The 20,572-nt window shown below is 40.1% G+C and overlaps 2 protein-coding genes across 5 annotated transcripts in view; both read left to right on the forward strand.

Moving 5' to 3' along the window:
* Positions 1 to 8,877, forward strand: part of zgc:66447 (SLAIN motif-containing protein-like) — a gene marked incomplete at its 5' end in the record, with an annotated part of 18,560 nt that extends 9,683 nt beyond the window's left edge. The window contains 6 exon segments of the mRNA XM_014006041.1: positions 553 to 672; positions 2,660 to 2,800; positions 3,974 to 4,303; positions 4,423 to 4,566; positions 7,459 to 7,756; positions 7,848 to 8,877. Coding sequence (XP_013861495.1) covers positions 553 to 672; positions 2,660 to 2,800; positions 3,974 to 4,303; positions 4,423 to 4,566; positions 7,459 to 7,756; positions 7,848 to 7,902 — 1,088 coding nt within the window. The 3' untranslated portion in view covers positions 7,903 to 8,877.
* An 890-nt stretch (positions 8,878 to 9,767) lies between these two features.
* On the forward strand, positions 9,768 to 20,213 carry znf711 (zinc finger protein 711). 4 transcript variants are annotated; one of them, XM_014006039.1, is made up of 9 exons: positions 9,769 to 9,931; positions 10,764 to 10,819; positions 11,214 to 11,293; positions 11,385 to 11,496; positions 14,117 to 14,950; positions 15,030 to 15,176; positions 15,287 to 15,478; positions 18,536 to 18,670; positions 18,822 to 20,213. In XM_014006039.1, exons 4-9 carry the CDS (start codon positions 11,418 to 11,420, stop codon positions 20,000 to 20,002), a joined length of 2,568 nt encoding a protein of 855 aa, XP_013861493.1. In that variant the 5' UTR covers positions 9,769 to 9,931; positions 10,764 to 10,819; positions 11,214 to 11,293; positions 11,385 to 11,417; the 3' UTR covers positions 20,003 to 20,213. The 4 variants fall into 4 exon arrangements, with proteins under 4 accessions (XP_013861494.1, XP_013861493.1, XP_013861492.1 ...); XM_014006040.1 differs by lacking the exon at positions 10,764 to 10,819 and having other exon boundaries at positions 9,768 to 9,931; positions 11,391 to 11,496; XM_014006038.1 differs by having other exon boundaries at positions 9,769 to 10,819.
* The last annotated feature ends 359 nt before the right edge of the window (positions 20,214 to 20,572 follow it).

Below are 20,572 nucleotides of genomic sequence, written 5' to 3' on the forward strand. Positions count from 1 at the left end.
TTCCAGTGAAATATATTTATGTTTGTGGTTGTAATGTGACAAAATATGGAAAAGTTCAAGGGGTATGAATACTTTTGCAAACCACTGTATGTACACAGCTTGTGTTACAAACTCTTGTGTGATTATGTAGGTTTGGGCAAAATTGTATTGTGTGCAGTTAATCGTCAATTAATATTTGCCACTTTGCAATTACGTATTGACGTATTTTTGCGTGTGATGTACTCTCACTATCAAACTCGCGTGTGAACCTGTGGCATATTGCGTTACTAAAGACCTGTTGCCACTAAACACAATTAACAGCTGACTGTTTTAACCTTTTAAAATGAAGATGTTAGTTTGATATGATTTGTCTAATTTTAGAACACAGGGTAATTGATTTAGAGTCAAAGGCATGCAAGTGTAATTGTCATCTATTATTCGTCATTTACTCGTTATTGGCTAAATATCACAATTGATCTGGAGTAATTTTTTTTGCCAATATCGGCCAGCCTTAGCACCAACCATCTTCGAGTTCCCGGATCTCTGATCTCTTGCCGTCCTGTTTCCTTGCAGCGTCTCGATGGAGGAACATGTACAGCAGCGCATCGGAGGCGGGGTCAGCGAGCTCTGGCCTGATCTCTCCTGGGTACCACAAATCAACTAACAAATCCCTACTAACTTTGGGCAGCTCAGGTACGGCATGACATTAACACACTGTGGGAATAACTGATGTTGGCGGGAAGATGCTCAGTTCACGAGTGTACACTAAACATTTCAAGGGTGGTACATTTCTTAAGAGCTTGCTTGTGTTTTTGCATGTTTTTCTGCTTTACTGTTTTCATCCAGGACACTGCTGTACTTATTACTGCCAAGTGTTTTTCTAAACCTTTCTATAAAGTTCTAGATAATCTTCCTCATTTTACCAAGAAGCTATTTGTTTTATTATCTGACACCACAGATAACTAGTCAAATGAGGTTCATGTGTAATTGGTAACCAAAGGTTAGGAACAGCTGACTGCGTCATGTTAGCAGTATTGTAGCTGTATCATTTGGTTTTTAATTACTCAWATGGTCTCAATTTTGGATTTTTCAAAAACCAGTTATACTATATGTATTTTTGTAAGAAAGCTAATTCATAAACCTAAATGAATGCTTGGCAGTTTGATGTGATCTTACTTAATCCCAGATTTTCTGTTTGTGTAACTTGTGTGCCAGCACAATAATCTTTTTCAAAATAATGCAGAGGAACAAAGTGGTACTAAAAAAGGCAAAGAAATGCTTTTAATTAAATCAAAGTTGGACCTTACAACCTTTAAGTTTAATGCGTGTTTGATGTTTTACATAAATGCTCATCTGCTGGTTTAGCATGATTTGACACTCCTCCCAGTCACTGGTGTTAAAGAAGCCAGTTAATCAAGACTAATCATTTTCACATCYAGTTTCTGTTTATTTGTTGGCCTGTTTATCCTGTGGTTCTGTGCATGTTTGATTCTGCTACCCTGGTTATGCACAAATACTGTAGGTGAAACTTGCCAGGGTTTGTTTATGAGGACTTGATTAATCTTTAAATATTTAAGGGATCCCTGATTAGTTGTAATATTAGACTTTGATAAACATTTATTTTAACTGTAAAATAAAGACTGTAAAAATACTGTAGGCTGTTTAGTTTTGTAAAATTTTAGAAATACATTTTAACACGGACAGAGCCATTTTATTTACACGCAAAGCATTCTGCGTAAACGATGATGTGGATAGGTCCTCGGTGCGAGGCTGCTAGCGAGCTATATCCACCCTGAAGGTTAATCTTGGACAATATCTGATGATTGACTCTTAAATGAAACCAGAGAGCGTTGACAGAGAGGAGACGGTAGAAATGACTCAGCCTGTAACTGAAAATATGGATGGAGGACAACAGAGCTGCTTCATGGAAGAAGAACCTCAGCTTAGCATGTTAGCCTTTGTGCTAGCACCGACGCTAAATTGCCTTACATGGATTATCTCGGCGCTAGCGTGACAAACTATCAAGCTAAATTGAGGTCCTCCATCCATATTTTCAGTTGCAAATGAGTCATTTTTGTGACGAGAGGAGAATGTGTAGCACTGAGCTAATACATATATAGTGATAGCATCGTGGCTAAAGCTAAAGCTAACAGGCTAAGCTGGGGTTCTTCTTCCATGAAGCAGCTCTGTTGTCCTCCATCCATATTTTCAGCTACAGGCTGAGTCATTTCTACCTTCTCCTCTCTGTCAACGCTCTCTGATTTCATTTAAAAGAGTCGATCATCAGATATTGTCCAAGATTAACCTTCAGGGTGGATATAGCTCATTATCAGCCTCGCACCRAGGACCTATCCACATCATCGTTTAYGCAGAATGCTTTGCGTGTAAATAAAATGGCTCTGTCCGTGTTAAAATGTATTTCTAAAATTTTACAAAACTAAACAGCCTACAGTATTTTTACAGTCTTTATTTTACAGTTAAAATAAATGTTTATCAAAGTCTAATAATACAATTAATCATGGATCCCTTTAACAGAACCATGTAGTTTAATCTGAAATTTTTTCAGTTTTTATGTCAGTGTTGGCTTTTTTGAGAGTTTTACTACTTACTACTTACTTGGTAAATCATGTGAGATTTAGTCTTAAAGAGATTTTAACAGGTAGCTTCACATTATTTTCAGGTGTCCCAAGTGCACAGTCGGCCCTCAGCTCGCAGTCGTCTATAGACAGTGAGCTCAGCACRTCAGATGACTCCATCTCTATGGGCTACAAGCTCCAGGATCTCACTGATGTCCAGATCATGGCTCGCCTGCAAGAAGAGAGTGAGTTCCTGTTCCGTGGTGGTGTCTATAAACAGTTTTTATGAGCGGCTGTAAAACATGCTATTTGTGTGGCTGAAGTGCTTTTAAATTGTTCTTTGTAAAGACAAATATGCAATTTATTCTGTTTGAGGCTTATCAAGCATCTAGAGTTGGGCATAATCATATCATGTGCAATTAATCGTCAGAAAAACTTAAATTGATTATTTTTTGGCACTTGACGATTAATATGATTAATACCACCAGGCAGAGGCCGCTCGGTGCTCCTCTCCACTTCAAATGACGAACATTWAAAAAAAGTTCTATAATTTATTTATCTATCAACACAATTTAAAATTTGATATATAGCCTGAAGTCTGTAATTTTAAAAATTTGGAACTGATTTTTATGAAGAGCAAATCTTTCCCACTAAATTGGTCATGTGACCAGGACTAGGAAATAAGGGTGTCCAGGGACTCCAGGGAATTAATCGCCAAATTAATCGTTATTGGCTAAATGCCCCAATTAATCGTGAATAATTTTTTACCAATATTGCCCAACCCTACAAACATCACACTTTTGAGATTATTCATTTGTTTTCTGTAAGTTTTTTGGCACGTACTGTGTCTCGTTCTGCAATTTTTCATAAACGTTCAGCTCCTCCAGGAAGTCCCAGCTATGATTTTTGGTACTTTCAGGTTTTTCAGCTATTTTATGCTCCTTTTAGCTACTTTTCTGTTAATTGCAATCRTTTTTGCTTCTTTCTGCCACATTAAGCCTTTCATGCTTCTTTCAGCTGCTTTCTACTAATTGTATCTGTTTTTGCCATTTTAGCTATTTTCAGCTAATTTTAGCTTTTTTCCCCCCGTTAAGTTTACTTTAAGTGATTTTAAGTGATAATTTCAGCTCTCTTATGCTCTCTCTGATTCTTTGTTCTAATTTCAGCTTTATAGCTATTTTCCTACTAATTTCACCTGCTCTATTTTAGAACATAYTGCAACTTTTTGGACCTACCCATTTTTCAACAAAAGTCAACCGTTTTATCCTGCAATAACAGTTTCACTATTAAACCTTTTTTAGCTTGACTTCAGCTTCTTCAGCAGCCTTCAGCTAAAATCCTTCAGCATTAAGCCGTCACGCTGCATTTTTGCTGGAAATGCAGATTCTCTAGTTGTTTTCTTTATTTATGTGGGACAGGTCTGAGGCAGGATTGTGCCTCCAGCTCGGCGTCTGCATCCCGCCGCAGCTCCACCACGTCCCTGCACTCCCTGCGTCGCGGTGGAACCTACAGCGACCAGGAGTTTGACACCTACAGTCTGGAGGACGAAGAGGACGAGCTCAGCTCCGTGCCGCAGCGTCGACATCGCTTTACGCCTTCGCCTTTAGGCTCGCCCCGGTGCCTCTCTCCATCCACCTCCAACCACGGCCAAGAAACCAGCAGGCGACTCGGGGCGCCGTGCACAAAGACGCCCAGACGGTCTCTTCAGGGCCCCAGTGCAGAGCTGCTCAAATTTGCCAAGAGTGAAGGTAGGCCTAACAGAGTAAATTCTAAAGTGTTAAAATGATTATAGGGAAGGTTGTTGTTCCAAAGCTGAGACAATATGTTCTCTTGTGTTAAATTCATGGTGTGGTGTGTGCGGTTCCAGAGGAGTTGAGGCACAGCATGCCTAATCTGGCCCCGCGCACCAGCCTGCGCTCCTTGGAGGCTGTCAGAAACAGCCGCAGCATGGAGGCTAACCTCCAGAGCTCTGGCAACCGCATGTCTCACCTGCCTCACTCCCCCTCCACAGGTAACCCTACCCTCCTAACCTGCACACCTGTCCTCATAGTCTTCTTTGCATTAACCTGAGCCGACACATTATCCCTCCAACTTACCTGCTCCTCAAGGCAAAGTTAAGACATTTTCAAGAGTGGTTCTGTAGAAAGGCGGCAAACAACTAATGTTTTACCTGCTGTAGATAGCTCTTTGAATGAGCTCAGTTTGGAGGAATGGAGTTTAACTCTGGATAGAGTTTTGGTTTGTTTGATCACTGCTGAAACCAAAGATTTCATTGCAGTTCATGTTAACACTGTTTAACAAACCGTATAACATTTGTTTTATATGCTGCCACTATTTGTTTTTCATTAAAAACAACAATATATGTAAATGTATAWATAACGGAGTAATTCAAAATGTATGGCTATGTAAGAGTTTATCAAATAGTATTTGCCTGAGCCAGAAGGGGAGCAATCTACCTTGGTCTTGGCCACATTTRRACTAGCCATTAGCTCGTCAARCCATCAGAACTAATCAATATGTCTCAGACTTGATATCATTCAAATAGCTATCTTTAATAGGGGTGGGAGTCACAATCTAAATACAATAATATGGTACCAAACTGATCATCAGTATTATAGTGATTCTAGTGTGACGAGATCTATACCTTTGTTTACACTTATTTACACTAWTGACTATTTTCACAAAATAAAAGAAAATAGCGTCTCCAAAGTTTTTTCGTAAACACTTGTTTGTAGTAGAAGGCAATTGAGGAATTATGTTATTATTTTTATATTATGTTGTTTTATATTGTTGTAGTTCGTTAATAGAAAACAAATTTATTTAGCTAAAATTTTTGTCCAGTGTTTTATCCTAATCGACTGATTAAAGGCAAAATCACTAAATTATTCAGTGAATTTGACAAGTAAGACATTGGTGTCAGCGATRCTAGCTTTGTATTTACTTGGTATTGGATCGATACTAAATGTCTTAGTAATCTTAATCTAATCGATTAACTAGTAAGTGCTAATGAGCTTTTCTACAGGACCCCACTTCAGAAGATCTGAATTATCGCTTTGCTTCTGCATGACAGCAAGGTTTGATCAGTAATTAGAAACATTGTTTTTTAATTAGAACATGAAATTTTGATCTCTAGCAATGCAGTTTAGAGTTTCACGTAAAGGTGTGCATCTCTAAACTGATGTTTTGTATATTTGCAGCACAAATACAGCAGAAATCATTAATTTGTTAATGATAGGGGTGATTTTTATAGGGGAGTGTGGGCAGTGCTGTCATGATAATGCACACCATCTGTGCCAGAACATTTACTTGCCAAAGGCTATATTRCCAAAACAAAACTGTGTAATTTTGAATTCAATGTAATCATCATGAGTATTTTAGTGTAATTAAAAAATATTGATTCAACTAGAAAATAAGTAAAGAATATTTTTTTAGCAGTAATAGATACAGCAATAATTGTGTGCACATAACATTTCATCATCAAATTATGCATGACCCATTTCACAACTGTTCACAGTTGTACAAAGCATCTCAGATGCTATCCTCCTTTTTGCCCTACCCATTTATCCTAAATATACATTTTTATGTAAACAAACCTTAACCCTGAAGCTATCCCTTTCTAATCCAGTATCACCATTTCAAATCTTGTCTACAACTCCTATACAACATAAAAGCTCTCTGTTATTAGCTAGACCTGTCACAGTAACATTTTACAGGACGATAAATTGTCTCGGAAATTATCAYGATAAACGATAATATTGTTTGGAAACCATTTTAAACTAATATAAAACCCCACCGCCTACACAGMTTACAGAAGATAGAAAAAGTTACAAACTATCCTGGACTGAAGATTTGAAAAACAACACTCAACAGCTTCTGAAGCTGAAATGATAAAATAACTGCGGTCATCCTCACGCTGTTTAAAGGGGCAATATCATGTAAAATCAACTTTTTTGAGTTTTATATCATGTTTTAATGTTATACTCTCATAAAAAAACATGCCCAAAGCCTTGCTTTGACTCATTCATGCATGTCTGAGAAATCCTGCAGCGTTTTTAGGAAGCCATGCTGAGGAACAAAACGACAGGTGGGGACCAAAAACGCCCCTGGGACGTGTCTTTAAGCAGAACTTCCTCATGGCAGAGCGCCCCCCCCCCAACCCGCTCCCCACACACCCCACCCATGAGTCCTGCAGGCTCTTGGGTGAAACTGAAAGTGAAACTGAAACTGTCTGCTGAGCTCCTAATATTAGTTCTCACTCAGTGAAGCTCTTTTCAGATTAAAAAATACCTTTGATCAGATGCCAAGTAAACTGCATCATAGCACCCCCCCCCCAATGAAATGGGTGAGACAGAAGCAGAAGGTGTTTCTTAAAGAGACAGAGGCCAATTTCAAGGCATTTAGAAGAGTAAGTAATGAGAAGATAATTTTAATTTCTATTTAAACTTAAAAACAGCATTTTAATAACAGCTAAAGGTGACATAGATGCTTTATTATGGTATAGTATTTAAATGTATGCCTGAGAAACACATAATATTGCCCCTTTAAGTTTACGAAATTTACATAGTGGGGGGAAAAAGCTCTGCCAATCCAAGACACTCCTCCTGTTCATGAAGCTCTCATGCTACAGAGGTTACGACACCATGAGCCTAGCAAATTATCTGATGCCAGAGTTCACCCCAAACTACGGTGAAAAGTAGAAAAGAGGGAGATGCAAAAAACAAACAAACAAACAAGCAGCCAAATTAAAATGATCGACCCCATTTTAATTTATTGTGCGATTCATTGATTTATTGCTTATTGTGACAGGCCCATTATTAGCATTGGTTTTCTTAACTTGACTTAAAAACTCAATACGTTGTGGACTGAGATCCAGGTAAAGTGCTCCTCTTTCCTGAAACTCCAGGTACGGTTTGCAGTCGCCTGCGCCCCAACGGGCAGTCCCCCCTCTCTCTGCGGACGCCAGTCAAAGCCGTCACCCCGGTGGGCTCCATGTCAGCTGGTCGTCAGTCCTCCAGAGGTCTGCCCATTATCCAGGCACTGCCTACAGGAGGGGGCCGCAGGGTCCAGTCCATAGCATCTGCTAACGGCGGGGCCTACGGACCCGGGAGAGGCTCAGTTGGGGCAGGGAGGCAGGCAGTGGGTCGAGGCCAGGCCGCGACGTCACTCTCCACGAGAAGCAAACTCTCGCAGCCTTCCAGAAGGTGTGTGCTCCAAAACAGAAAATAAAAGTTCTTAATGTGATCAATCGTAGCCTTCACCTCATCAAATWCTAACCTCTTATTTTAATGACAGGTCTTTGGGCATGGCTAAAATCTCCGACGAGTCCTGGAAAGATGGCTGTTACTGATGAAGGGCCCTTCAACGTCCACCTGACTTCTCCTCAGTTCAGGAAAAAAAAAACTTCCACTGTGTCCACAAATGTGTTGCACAAACTGATTCCTCATTCCAGACTGGAGCGCTGGGCTGCACTGGATTTGTAGTTAAATATCTTGTTCCCTGCATGAACCGTCGTTAACCCACACACACACACACACACACACAAAACGAAAACGATGTGTAGGCAGACAAGGATATAGGCACTCAATTTGTTATATGGACCAACTTGAACTTTCCTAAAATATGTTTGTGTCAATTTGACCTATTTTTGTATGGTAATCGTGAGAAACTGCTGGAATTTTAAGGGTTGTGTTGTACTGTTATTGCTGTTATCGATTTGAAGACAATTAAAATGAAGCTATTGCTGATTTGTACATTATCTGTGTGAACTACTAGATGAAGGTACCGAGTGTTGCATGCTGGGTTTAGTTGTTTTCCTTTAGCTGCGCAGCTCTGTCGATTTCTAACTGCAATATGACAAATCCTTTTCTTTGTGTGTCCCAACAATTATCTGTGGAAAAACGATAAATATTTGAGTGATGAGTCCTTTAAATCAGTGCTGTTTGTGTTTTGCTCTTTGCTTACACGACTAAACGACCCTTGTAAACCACACTGCCCTTACAAAAGAGGTTTTTTTTTCTAAAAAAAAAAAAAAAGAAGAAGATAGAGAAATATGGTTTGTGCCAAGGTGCATTACAGCTGCAAGTTTTATACTTCCATGATTAACTTTGAACAATTGAAGGTACTGTTACAGCACTGAGTTTTCCAAGCATTTGGACTGCATATGTAGATGTGGACTGAACATCTGTCTTTGGAAACCACTGTAATAAAAGGAATTGTTTATGCACAAAGGCTCTGTGCCTTGGTCAGCTATGCACCCTCATGGAGTGCCTCTGAAATGTAGGAGCTGTAATAAAAAATGAATAAAGTCTACTCTGAAGTTGTATTGCTGGCCTTTTTTTTTTTCTTTTTCTTTGTGCATGCTTCCTTTCTGCATTAACAGTTTAGTCACATTATAATCTATTTACAAGCAAGAAAAAAGCCACACCAGCATCGCATCACATCCCGGATGTGTCTTGGCTGCAAGTGGTATGGCAGGCTGTTGTAACATATAATCAAACCATTATGCCTATGTTCCATTTATTTGTAACTATGTGATAGATACATTGTTGGTTGCTGAAACTGATTTTAAACTGAATCGCCCTAATGATATTCTGACTAATTTTAAATAATAAAATTTAGTTTATACCTGGATATTTGTTCTGTTCACTAAAGCTGTTTGCAGATATTTTTATGTAATTTTTTCCTTAAAAAAACTATTCCAGATTCCTCCAAAATTCCTTCTAAATATGAAGAATATACTGTGAACTTATTAAGCTTCAAATCCAAATACATGAATGAAAATAATATCAGATTTGTGCTGCAAATAATGTTCAAGACGTCTGAGAAGTTGGTTGTGGCTATGAACTGCATTCTTTGTCTGCTTTGTTCTGTTCAATGGACATCTGCTTTGAGGAGCTTGTGTAATTATTAAATGATAAACGGGCTTGCCACCACTCAAACGCGCCCCCCACCCCTTGTGACAAAATGGCCTACAGGCCTCATCTGTGCATACGTAGTTTGAGCACACCGTGGCAAGCACGTACTTTTTAATTTTAAAACCTGTGAGTGTTAAAGTTTGGAGTGGGCATCCCATATTTACGCGTAAATGCGTATTCCCACCGAGACAAGCCCGTTTCAATGTAACTGCTCTCTTATGCATGACGCAAATAGTAAGGGATCAGCGGTAAACGAGGCCACGCATTGTCTGCTCCCCCCCCCTCCGCCCTCCCCTCTGCTTGTCAGGAAGCAAGCTGATTGGCCGAGGCCTAGCAAAGAGTGCCCGGGGATCCAAAATTGCAGGCCGCACTTAGCTTACCGTCAAAAATAAACCAAAACAAAAACAGACAAATTTGAGAAGGGGGAGACACACCGTTAGAGTCAGAGGACGACGTTATCAGGTAATAAATTCTCAAATCGATCACAGAGGCATGTGGAATAAGACGCACGGGCCCGTTCGAACGGAGTGGGCCTCTTTGAAAAACAACATGGAAGATAATGCGGCACTAGGCGCGCCACTTAGCTTAGCAAGCTAGCTAGCCGATTAAAATGCCGTCGTCGAGTAAATGACAGGGACATCTTAACGAACAATACCTCGTGGCATGTTGATTTGTAATTTGTTCTCGTTGTGCCATTATTTTGTATTTTTAAGTGTATTAAAGCGTTAGGTGTTTTTTTTAAATCGGGGTTATCGAATCTCTAAAATTAGCTTTTATGCTAAAACAAAATGGCGATTGGGAAGTCGATCTTAGCTTCCTTGCTAGTTAGTTAGCTCCGGTGGGTGGAGGGCGGTTAGCCCCCGTATTATGCATTGCATAACTGCGGTGCTATCATTGGTGGCCATAAACTCTGAGCATGTCTATTGTAGTGTTTGGAAAATCGAGGTTATTTTATTTGTGAAATAATAATAATTGTGGCAACACAAGATCCGTTTCAAACATAAAGTCTACCTGTGAAATACTTAAAAACGCCGYTGTGATGGTCACAGAAAGCTGTCAAATGTTGCTAAGTTTTTCATTATTTTTGATTTACAGTTTACGAAAGTGCATCCCTGTCTTTTAAACAAACATGCTTCAATTTTAATAGACTCAATTGCCGCTGCTTTCTATTTCGTCCCTGATACGAGGGACAGTCCTTTGTCTCATCTGGGCTATAACCATCCATCAGACTGAAGCAGGTATACAGTATGTGTTGCTGTATGCAGGTTGATGCTGCATGTAATACTTTTTATAGGCTATGGATGGAGCCAGTGCTCAGCAAACCAGCTGCTCTTTCCTCAAAGAATAAAGGTGTTTTATAGTGTTTTTGTTTTTCCATTATCTGTGGTGTCACTTTNAGATACGTATCACGTTTTAACGAGATACGTATCTCGTTAAAACGTGATACTATCACGTTAAAACGTGATACGTATCACGTTTTAACAAGATACGTATCACGTTATAACGTGATAGCGTTAATACTATCACGTTAAAACGTGATACGTATCACGTTTTAACAAGATACGTATCACGTTATAACGTGATAGCGCTCGGATTTTTTTTTTCCTGCCTGATAGCAACACGCTTCCGTACACTTTCTACGAACACAAATTTAAATTTATAAGAGTCTAAATATAACACATTGTAAGAAATAAACTTTTTGAAAAAGATTGTGATTATTTATTTGTTTTCCTTTTTTTGGCAGTGTGATTTCTGTCTTGATGGAAGGGGGCGTTTCATTCAACCTGTTGGTTTTATTTTTAAGGTCTAGTCTCTAAATGTAAGGTAAGTGCTGAATCCTGGCCGCAGTTTTACTTTCACTTATATGGTAGTAACGCAGAAAATATGGGTGGGTTAATGTTATTTATGTTGTAAGTTTCAGGATTTCTTTTTTTAACGAAATAAAGAAATGGATCAAGGAGGAGGAGTGTTGGAGCTACACACTCAGGAGCTGAAGATGCCCCATGCTATGATCATGCAAGATTTTGGTAAGTGGTTAAGTCGATCCAGCTGGAAACTAGTATCCTAGAAATTGCACTTTTAGCTAACAAAATGAAACAAAACAAATCACACCAGGAAATTTCTGCATTTTTCCATCAGGCACAAAAGATACTGCATTTGGGTTCTAGTTTTTGGGAAGGGGAATACATTGAACATTTTGGGCTGTATATGTATTCTCAACATCTTAAAGTTTTTCTGTCATACTTAGTGAGTTGAAACTTAACGTTGTTCTCTGAATCAGTTAAATTAGCTTGCATTTTAGCTGATAGAACAGTAGCTACATATGAGTCAATAAAATTGGGCAGGAACCAAAACAACAACCACTTGACAACTTGCCTTTTCCTGAGATAAGAGGACATCTGTATGAGTCAGATTAAACAACTACAGGGGCGGCTGTGGAGCAGTAGTAAGGCAGCCAGTTTGGAAAATTGCAGGTTCTATTCCCTGCCTACAGTGGTGTCTTTGAGTCAGGCACGTATTCCCCAACTGCTCCACTTGAATGTGTCTCACGTGATGTGTCAAATGCTGAGAACTAATTTTGTTATTGCATGAGAGCACATAATGATGACGAGACATAGCTCTTTCACCGTGTTAATTGGGCAGAGCGATCTCTTGCAGACTCTGGCTGTGTCCAAAACGACAGGCCGGGTCCTCCGGAGGACCCAGACTACCCGATCGAGGCGGGCCGGGTCCTTGGTAGACCGGGAAGACCAGAAAAAAAGAGGCTGTGAATTTGGACGGTCTAGCCTACCCTCCTTACGTCATGTCACCTAGCAACTGTGACGACGCTAAACAAGCAAACTTAAATCAAAATTAGAATAATATCTATATATTAGCATTATTAATATCACAAAACTATAAAATTAACTTAAAGGTAACATTTGAAGAACTAATTGACCCGCTGTAGGTGCATGTTTATTTCTCGTTTTTTTTATGACAAAAATAATATTTAAAAACATGTCCATACAAATGCTAAAAGTATTAGAATTACAACCGCAAAAAAATTAAATTTTTTATATCGCCACATTTTTATTTAAAACGTATTCTTATGTCTCGCTTCGTCCGCCATTACTAGCTTAAAAAAAATCTCCGGTCGGGCCGCAAAGCATTATGGGATACGCTGGGCTGGGAAGGATCCATCAGACCTGTCCTTCAAATCGAGGAAAAGGAAGGACATATTTGTCGACCGCATCAGAGGAGTCTTCAGTTTTGGACTGCCTTTGTCGCGGCGCTGTGACGTATGCGGCCGACGAATTCGGCCTTCKGAGGACCAGGCCTGCCGTTTTGGACACAGCCTCTGTAGCTGTTAGCTTAACTCCTCAATGTAAAGTTCCGTCTGATGGAGCTGGGTTATTGTCACTTGTTTATTAGGTAATATTGAAAACACCAGTAATGGTTACAACTTTTTTTGAAATCATGCAGCAGCGCTCTCAATTCAAAACCATACTTGGCAAGAAAATTGTAATAACTGTTTTATCTGTGGCAGTATTTTGTCAATATTTTATTTTCTGTTAAATTGATGTATACCACATTTTGTGGTTTCCTAAAAATGACAATATTTTATGAGCCGGTTAAAGTGTTGATATTACTGTCGAGCCAGTTGTTCTTGCACTAAGTTAGACAGCGGCTTTAGCCAAGCACTGTAAGCTTTGATTATAAATACAGTCTACAAACTCAAGACATGGAGTCTCCAGTGAGAGGACACTACATTATCAGCAGATTGATTTACCTAATATTTACTGTAATTAAGACCTCGATAACAACACAGTCTTTTCAAATATAAAGAGCATTTTCAATAATCTTGCAAAATTTTTTGAAAATAAAGTACAAAGTGTTTTGGTTTATCTTTCTACTAGGGGCTGCACAATATCAGGAGAACCTGCGATGTGTGACAACGGTGCCTAATATTACGATRACAGTATGACTTGCGATAAACGAACAAATGCTGAAATATGCTATGTTGATTTCTTTCTGTGCTGGGTTCAGAGCAATGAAACAACAAATACATAATTTCCACTATAACGTGTCATTTTATTTTTAAAAAGTGCAACTAGACACAGCTGCATTGGCAGTGAAACAACAAACTGTGTGTAATACAGTTTCTTAATGACTTTAAAACGTTGTACCCATAAAACATTTTCTGATACTCTAAATACTATAAAACACCCTTTAATATAAATTTTTAAAAGAAATAATAAAACATCTGAAAATAGCTTAAAGGATTTTAAATAAAAGGTAACAACCCTAAATCTAAGTGCAAATTCTCTCATTGCAGTTGTCCAACATTTTCTCCGCTGATCAAGTGGTTATGATTTGATGTGGTATTTTGGGTCTATTTTGTTTATCAGACTGATGCTGACAAAATGCATGAAAGAAAACTTTTGAGCCAACTACTTATTGCAGTTTACACATTATTTTTGTGATATACCTATTACATAGGCCGTTATCGCAATGACGATAAATCTGCAATATGTAATGCGGCCCTACTTTCTACTCAACATCTTTCCTGCGTGTTGATATCTAACAGTTAGGTGTTGTACATACACAGTCATTTGACCTGAGGTGTAGCTTATCATCATTTTGAAACATTTTGTCTTTGTCTTTAAGTTGCAGGCATGGGAGGTCTGGCTCACATCGACGGGGAACACATTGTGGTCTCTGTTCCTGAGGGTATGCTCCTGTCTGACGTCATGACAGATGAGGGAATCCTCCTAGAGCATGGACTTGAGGTGGAAGGTCTTGAAACTCAAGTGGTTGAAGGACTGGAGACCGAAGTGGTGGGAGACTTGCATGCAGATGTCGAAGGCTTGGAGGCAGAAGTTGTTGAAGGCCTGCACACACATGTGGTGGAGTTGGAAGCTCAGGTGGTTGAGGGTCTGGACGGTGAGGTTGAAGTCGAGGGTCTTGAAGCACATGTGGTTGAGGGCCTGGAGACTGAAGTAGATGTGGAGGGCCTGGAAGCTCATGTTGTTGAAGGCCTGGAAGAAGAAGTGGAAGTCGAGGATTTGGAAGCTGAGTGTGTTGAAGGGCTGGAGGTGGATGTGGAAAGTTTGCAGTCTCAAGGGGTGGAGGCCCATGAAATAACCAGTGAAGACATGGTCTCCTCAGGACACAGTGTGATCATGCCTGAGAATATTCTGGGAACAGAGGTTGCAATAGAAGAGGCCTTGGACGCTCATCATCACCATGTCCTAACAGCAGACCTTATCCAGGACTCAAACCACCCTGATGATATGGCAGACCAGGTGTTTGTGGCAGAACTACTGTCTGAGCACCAGGACAGCACACTGGACCACCAGCTTGTATCAGAAGGTCTGATGGTGACAGAGGCCAATGCTGAGACCATAATCCATCAACAGCTGCCAGCTGAGGCTGTTGCCCTGCAGACAGACGAGGATGATGATGGAAGAAGCAGCTCCGAGGATTACCTCATGATCTCCCGTAAGGAAACTTTGCATATAGTAACRGCTTTAAATAATATTTGTATATCTTCTAGCATAACCAGTGTTTTTTATTGTAGTTGATGAAGTGGGAGAGAAGTTAGACATAGGAGACACTCCACTGGAAATCAGCACTGAAGTGATGGAGGACAAGGAAATCAAAGAGGAAGATGACTCAGAGGTCATAAAAGTCTACATTTTTAAAGCTGAAGCAGATGATGATTTAGGTACCATTTAAATCTTCATCATATATTCCAGAAAATTGAAATAACTGTCTCCAGTTGTTCAGATTCAAATCAATCTCAGCTTTAACAAGATTGTGTTTTTCCATTTTCAGGTGGAACAGAGGTAATAACAGAGGATGATTACCAAAATGGCCATCCTGATCTGGAAGCTGCATCATCAGGCAGACTGGGAGTTGGTCGTGACAAGATGGTCTACATGGCAGTCAAGCACCCTCCAAAGGAAGAAGATGAGGATGATGAAAGTGATGATGATGATGATGATGACGACAGCGATGATGACATCAGTATGTTCATTTGGTGAAACAGCATGTAGAGATTAGAGGCTGTATCGTCTTTTTTACATTGCTAGATTTTGAGATAACTTTCACGATATGTTCTGTCTATTTTTTTATCTGTCTGTCTGGGTAAGATTGTACACAAACTAGATTTTTTACAGTGTTAGGTAGCAGGCTTACCATCCCAAATGATTAACTTCAGTAGGTTGTACACACACACACACACACACACACAAAACGAAAACGATGTGTAGGCAGACAAGGATATAGGCACTCAATTTGTTATATGGACCAACTTGAACTTTCCTAAAATATGTTTGTGTCAATTTGACCTATTTTTGTATGGTAATCGTGAGAAACTGCTGGAATTTTAAGGGTTGTGTTGTACTGTTATTGCTGTTATCGATTTGAAGACAATTAAAATGAAGCTATTGCTGATTTGTACATTATCTGTGTGAACTACTAGATGAAGGTACCGAGTGTTGCATGCTGGGTTTAGTTGTTTTCCTTTAGCTGCGCAGCTCTGTCGATTTCTAACTGCAATATGACAAATCCTTTTCTTTGTGTGTCCCAACAATTATCTGTGGAAAAACGATAAATATTTGAGTGATGAGTCCTTTAAATCAGTGCTGTTTGTGTTTTGCTCTTTGCTTACACGACTAAACGACCCTTGTAAACCACACTGCCCTTACAAAAGAGGTTTTTTTTTCTAAAAAAAAAAAAAAAGAAGAAGATAGAGAAATATGGTTTGTGCCAAGGTGCATTACAGCTGCAAGTTTTATACTTCCATGATTAACTTTGAACAATTGAAGGTACTGTTACAGCACTGAGTTTTCCAAGCATTTGGACTGCATATGTAGATGTGGACTGAACATCTGTCTTTGGAAACCACTGTAATAAAAGGAATTGTTTATGCACAAAGGCTCTGTGCCTTGGTCAGCTATGCACCCTCATGGAGTGCCTCTGAAATGTAGGAGCTGTAATAAAAAATGAATAAAGTCTACTCTGAAGTTGTATTGCTGGCCTTTTTTTTTTCTTTTTCTTTGTGCATGCTTCCTTTCTGCATTAACAGTTTAGTCACATTATAATCTATTTACAAGCAAGAAAAAAGCCACACCAGCATCGCATCACATCCCGGATGTGTCTTGGCTGCAAGTGGTATGGCAGGCTGTTGTAACATATAATCAAACCATTATGCCTATGTTCCATTTATTTGTAACTATGTGATAGATACATTGTTGGTTGCTGAAACTGATTTTAAACTGAATCGCCCTAATGATATTCTGACTAATTTTAAATAATAAAATTTAGTTTATACCTGGATATTTGTTCTGTTCACTAAAGCTGTTTGCAGATATTTTTATGTAATTTTTTCCTTAAAAAAACTATTCCAGATTCCTCCAAAATTCCTTCTAAATATGAAGAATATACTGTGAACTTATTAAGCTTCAAATCCAAATACATGAATGAAAATAATATCAGATTTGTGCTGCAAATAATGTTCAAGACGTCTGAGAAGTTGGTTGTGGCTATGAACTGCATTCTTTGTCTGCTTTGTTCTGTTCAATGGACATCTGCTTTGAGGAGCTTGTGTAATTATTAAATGATAAACGGGCTTGCCACCACTCAAACGCGCCCCCCACCCCTTGTGACAAAATGGCCTACAGGCCTCATCTGTGCATACGTAGTTTGAGCACACCGTGGCAAGCACGTACTTTTTAATTTTAAAACCTGTGAGTGTTAAAGTTTGGAGTGGGCATCCCATATTTACGCGTAAATGCGTATTCCCACCGAGACAAGCCCGTTTCAATGTAACTGCTCTCTTATGCATGACGCAAATAGTAAGGGATCAGCGGTAAACGAGGCCACGCATTGTCTGCTCCCCCCCCCTCCGCCCTCCCCTCTGCTTGTCAGGAAGCAAGCTGATTGGCCGAGGCCTAGCAAAGAGTGCCCGGGGATCCAAAATTGCAGGCCGCACTTAGCTTACCGTCAAAAATAAACCAAAACAAAAACAGACAAATTTGAGAAGGGGGAGACACACCGTTAGAGTCAGAGGACGACGTTATCAGGTAATAAATTCTCAAATCGATCACAGAGGCATGTGGAATAAGACGCACGGGCCCGTTCGAACGGAGTGGGCCTCTTTGAAAAACAACATGGAAGATAATGCGGCACTAGGCGCGCCACTTAGCTTAGCAAGCTAGCTAGCCGATTAAAATGCCGTCGTCGAGTAAATGACAGGGACATCTTAACGAACAATACCTCGTGGCATGTTGATTTGTAATTTGTTCTCGTTGTGCCATTATTTTGTATTTTTAAGTGTATTAAAGCGTTAGGTGTTTTTTTTAAATCGGGGTTATCGAATCTCTAAAATTAGCTTTTATGCTAAAACAAAATGGCGATTGGGAAGTCGATCTTAGCTTCCTTGCTAGTTAGTTAGCTCCGGTGGGTGGAGGGCGGTTAGCCCCCGTATTATGCATTGCATAACTGCGGTGCTATCATTGGTGGCCATAAACTCTGAGCATGTCTATTGTAGTGTTTGGAAAATCGAGGTTATTTTATTTGTGAAATAATAATAATTGTGGCAACACAAGATCCGTTTCAAACATAAAGTCTACCTGTGAAATACTTAAAAACGCCGCTGTGATGGTCACAGAAAGCTGTCAAATGTTGCTAAGTTTTTCATTATTTTTGATTTACAGTTTACGAAAGTGCATCCCTGTCTTTTAAACAAACATGCTTCAATTTTAATAGACTCAATTGCCGCTGCTTTCTATTTCGTCCCTGATACGAGGGACAGTCCTTTGTCTCATCTGGGCTATAACCATCCATCAGACTGAAGCAGGTATACAGTATGTGTTGCTGTATGCAGGTTGATGCTGCATGTAATACTTTTTATAGGCTATGGATGGAGCCAGTGCTCAGCAAACCAGCTGCTCTTTCCTCAAAGAATAAAGGTGTTTTATAGTGTTTTTGTTTTTCCATTATCTGTGGTGTCACTTTNTATATATATATCTCAAATAAAATGATTGTCCTGGTTTAATTCAGTGTAATCTGTCTGTGCAGGTGCTACCATTGAGCAAGTGAAGAATGGAGTTGCTACACCTTTTCTGCAAATTCGTGAGGGATTGGGCCAAAATCGTGTACTCAAACCAAAGGCTAAGAAGAAGAAGAAAGGAGACACACGACAGTGTCATACTGGTATGAGTAATATAATGATGCAAAGCATATTAATAAGACTTATTGTTTCTGTCATTGTGTTCTAAATGCCAAAACAAATGTCAAGTATTTTTTAATCAATCTAAAATATGTCATTGTAATTGCAAACCGTTTTTCCAAACTCCCCTTCTAGCTGTCATCATTGGACCAGATGGAATGCCTTTAACCGTCTACCCTTGCCACATCTGTGGAAAGAAGTTTCGCTCACGTGGCTTTCTCAAATGCCACATGAAAAACCACCCAGACCATCTGCTCAAAAAGAAGTACCAGTGTACAGACTGTGACTTTACCACCAACAAGAAGATCAGCTTCCACAATCATTTGGAGAGTCACAAGCTCCTGAGCCATAACAGCGAGCGATCTCCAGAATATACGGAGTATGCCCGACGCTACCACGAGTCCAGCCCCCTGGGCTCAGACAAGCTAATCGTCAAGGACCGAGAGCCCAAGCTGCATCACTGCAAATACTGCGATTACGAAACGGCCGAACAAGGTCTGCTCAATCGTCACCTGTTAGCAGTGCACAGTAAGAACTTTGCACACGTGTGCGTTGAGTGCGCCAAAGGGTTCCGTCATCCGTCGGAGCTGAAGAAACACATGCGGACCCACACGGGTGAGAAGCCCTACCACTGTCCGCACTGCGAGTTCCGTTGTGCGGACCAGTCGAACCTAAAGACTCACATCAAAAGCAAGCACGGCGCCGATCTGCCTTTCAAGTGCCACCACTGTCCCCAAGCTTACGCTGATGCTCGCGAACTCCAACGTCATATAGAGATGGTGCAGGGCCACAAGACCCACCAGTGTCCACACTGTGAGCACAAGAGCACCAACTCCAGTGACCTTAAACGACACATTATCTCCGTTCACACCAAGGACTTCCCCCATCAGTGTGACGTGTGTGAGAAAGGCTTCCACCGGCCCTCAGAATTGAAGAAACACGCAGAGACGCACAAAGGCAACAAGGTGCACCAATGTCGGCATTGTAACTTCAACGCTCCCGATACTTTTACCCTAAGTCGCCATATTCTGTCCCTGCATACAAAGGACCTTCCCTTTAAGTGCAAGCGCTGCCGACGAAGCTTCCGGCAGCCGGCTGAGCTGAAGAAGCACATGAAGACACACAGCGGTAGGAAGGTTTATCAGTGCCAGTATTGCGAGTATAATAGTACGGACGCCTCTGGCTTCAAACGCCACGTCATCTCAATTCATACCAAGGACTACCCCCATCGTTGCGACTACTGCACCAAGGGTTTTAGGAGGCCTTCAGAGAAGAGCCAGCACATAGCCAGGCACCACAAAGACATGTTGATGTAATGTCACCCCACACACAAACACTCCTTTCTCAAGTAAATCTGTGTCACACACCYAGAGGTAATTTTAGTGTATAAACAAAAATACTGACTGATGCAGGCTGTTGATGAAGATATTATAATTGTTGTTCTGTGTTGTATTGGTTTAAACCTCCTCCATCCCGAGGTAACACAAGAAAACATTTAGATTGAGTAAAGTTTGAAAAAAACAACAACAACAACAAAAAAAACAGTGTAAACCGTGTGGGATGGTTGTAAATTTTTTTCTTCTCGTTGCAGAAAATCACATATGAACATATATTCAGGGTTTCAAATGTCTATATTTTTATACCCACTCAGCTGAAATGCTGCGAGATGATTTTTTGTCAGTGCTTCGTGAACGTCGTGCTACTTCTTTAGATGAGGCCGAAGTAGTACAGGAACCATTTGCCTCCATATGATATTACCTCCCTTTCCTTGTCAACCAGCTTTTAACCCTTAAAAACTTCTGTTCAGTGCTGCCTGATCCTAAATGAACGAGGCCATTCATGTTTTCAAACAGCGATGTTAGCGACGCTGGCATGCAAACTGTATC

This window comes from Austrofundulus limnaeus, unplaced genomic scaffold (assembly GCF_001266775.1).
Source record: "Austrofundulus limnaeus strain Quisiro unplaced genomic scaffold, Austrofundulus_limnaeus-1.0 Scaffold34, whole genome shotgun sequence".
Lineage (NCBI taxonomy): Eukaryota > Metazoa > Chordata > Actinopteri > Cyprinodontiformes > Rivulidae > Austrofundulus > Austrofundulus limnaeus.